At 40.7% G+C, this 1,286-nt stretch overlaps 1 protein-coding gene across 1 annotated transcript in view; it reads right to left on the reverse strand.

Moving 5' to 3' along the window:
- Positions 1–553, reverse strand: part of LOC101846905 (multifunctional protein ADE2) — a gene marked incomplete at its 5' end in the record, with an annotated part of 19,236 nt that extends 18,683 nt beyond the window's left edge. Inside the window, 1 exon segment of the mRNA XM_005105139.2 lies at positions 382–553. Within this exon segment, the coding sequence (XP_005105196.1) occupies positions 382–391 (10 nt within the window).
- Positions 554–1,286: the final 733 nt, after the last annotated feature.

The following is a 1,286-nucleotide window of genomic DNA, read 5'->3' on the forward strand; positions in this document are numbered from 1 at the left end:
CTGTGTCGACATTTTTAAAAAAATAAAAAAAATAAAAAAATATGATTTAAATAAAAAAAATCATGATTTAAATAAAAAAAATCACCAACCCTGCGAATAACAAATGCGGGGTGGGAACTAGATTCTAGATCTACCGAAAACGCCAACGAATAACCAGTTAACAAAGAAGGCGAGTAGAGTGTTCTGTCGAATTTGGCCTGAGGGACGTCTAGTTGCCCCAACTCCAACCCACCCTAAGAGAAAATCTTATTCGGCTTCTTATTCCCACCCGGGGTGGGAACAGTGGGAATATAACAAAACGGACAGCGATAACAAAATAATGGTAGCCATTCTAGACTGGAACTGGAATCTGGTCAGGAATTTTCCACTGAGATTCCTTACCTGCAGACATTTTAGAATACTGGAGAAGCGATTCACGCAGCTGTAAGCTCTTCTGAAATGGATATAAATCAGAATCAGGACAGTTTTTGTAGTCTGCTTTGGAGTAGTGGAGTGAGCGCCCACACGATGCACCTTCGCACGCCGGCCGCTCAATTTTCCAGTCTTCAGCAATCTAAAAAAAAATAGATCTGTCCCTCGTGGAGCAGCAGGGTCAGGGCGCGGACAGAGTACAGAAGACGAAACGATTCTGAGTACTTCTTTTAGATATCGATATTTGTAAAATAAAACGTTGTTTTCTTCATTCACTTATTTCGAGACAATTTGCAGAAACAAGAGCACTTGTGGGGTGCTATAACAACTGAATAACTAGTAAAGAAAAGAAAATGTTCACAGTTCACATTCGGCACAAATTTGCTAAACAACAACGTTTTGGGTATCGAACGCCATATCGACCACCAAAATGATTGTGTACTTCGATTCTTTTTTAATTTGGAATCGATCAAACAGCATTTCTCGCAAAGATTTCTCGTGCTTGTCCAGGGGTTTCCAGATTTCGCCATGTCTTTACGTCAAAATTGTTATTCTGGGATTTGCTGTTGTTTTGGCCTTTGACATAGGTAGATAATAGGCTACAGGCCTGAAAGATAAGTTGGGGTATTTTAGGCCTGAGTATTTATCTGTTGTTGCAACTGCAATGACTTAGATATAAATATAGAGTGAATTAACAGTATTTTGATGTCTCAACCTTGAGGAACGGATAAAAAAAGGAACACTGGCGTGTTCTTGTGCGCCTCTTCGAGGGCCGTTTAATTTTTCCCCTCCTCACTTCCTCTTCTAGTTCTTCTTTTGTGCCTCAATACCCCTCCCTCCCACCCCACCCCCATCTCTCTCTCTCTCTCTCTTTC

Source organism: Aplysia californica, unplaced genomic scaffold (assembly GCF_000002075.1).
Source record: "Aplysia californica isolate F4 #8 unplaced genomic scaffold, AplCal3.0 scaffold00454, whole genome shotgun sequence".
NCBI lineage: Eukaryota > Metazoa > Mollusca > Gastropoda > Aplysiida > Aplysiidae > Aplysia > Aplysia californica.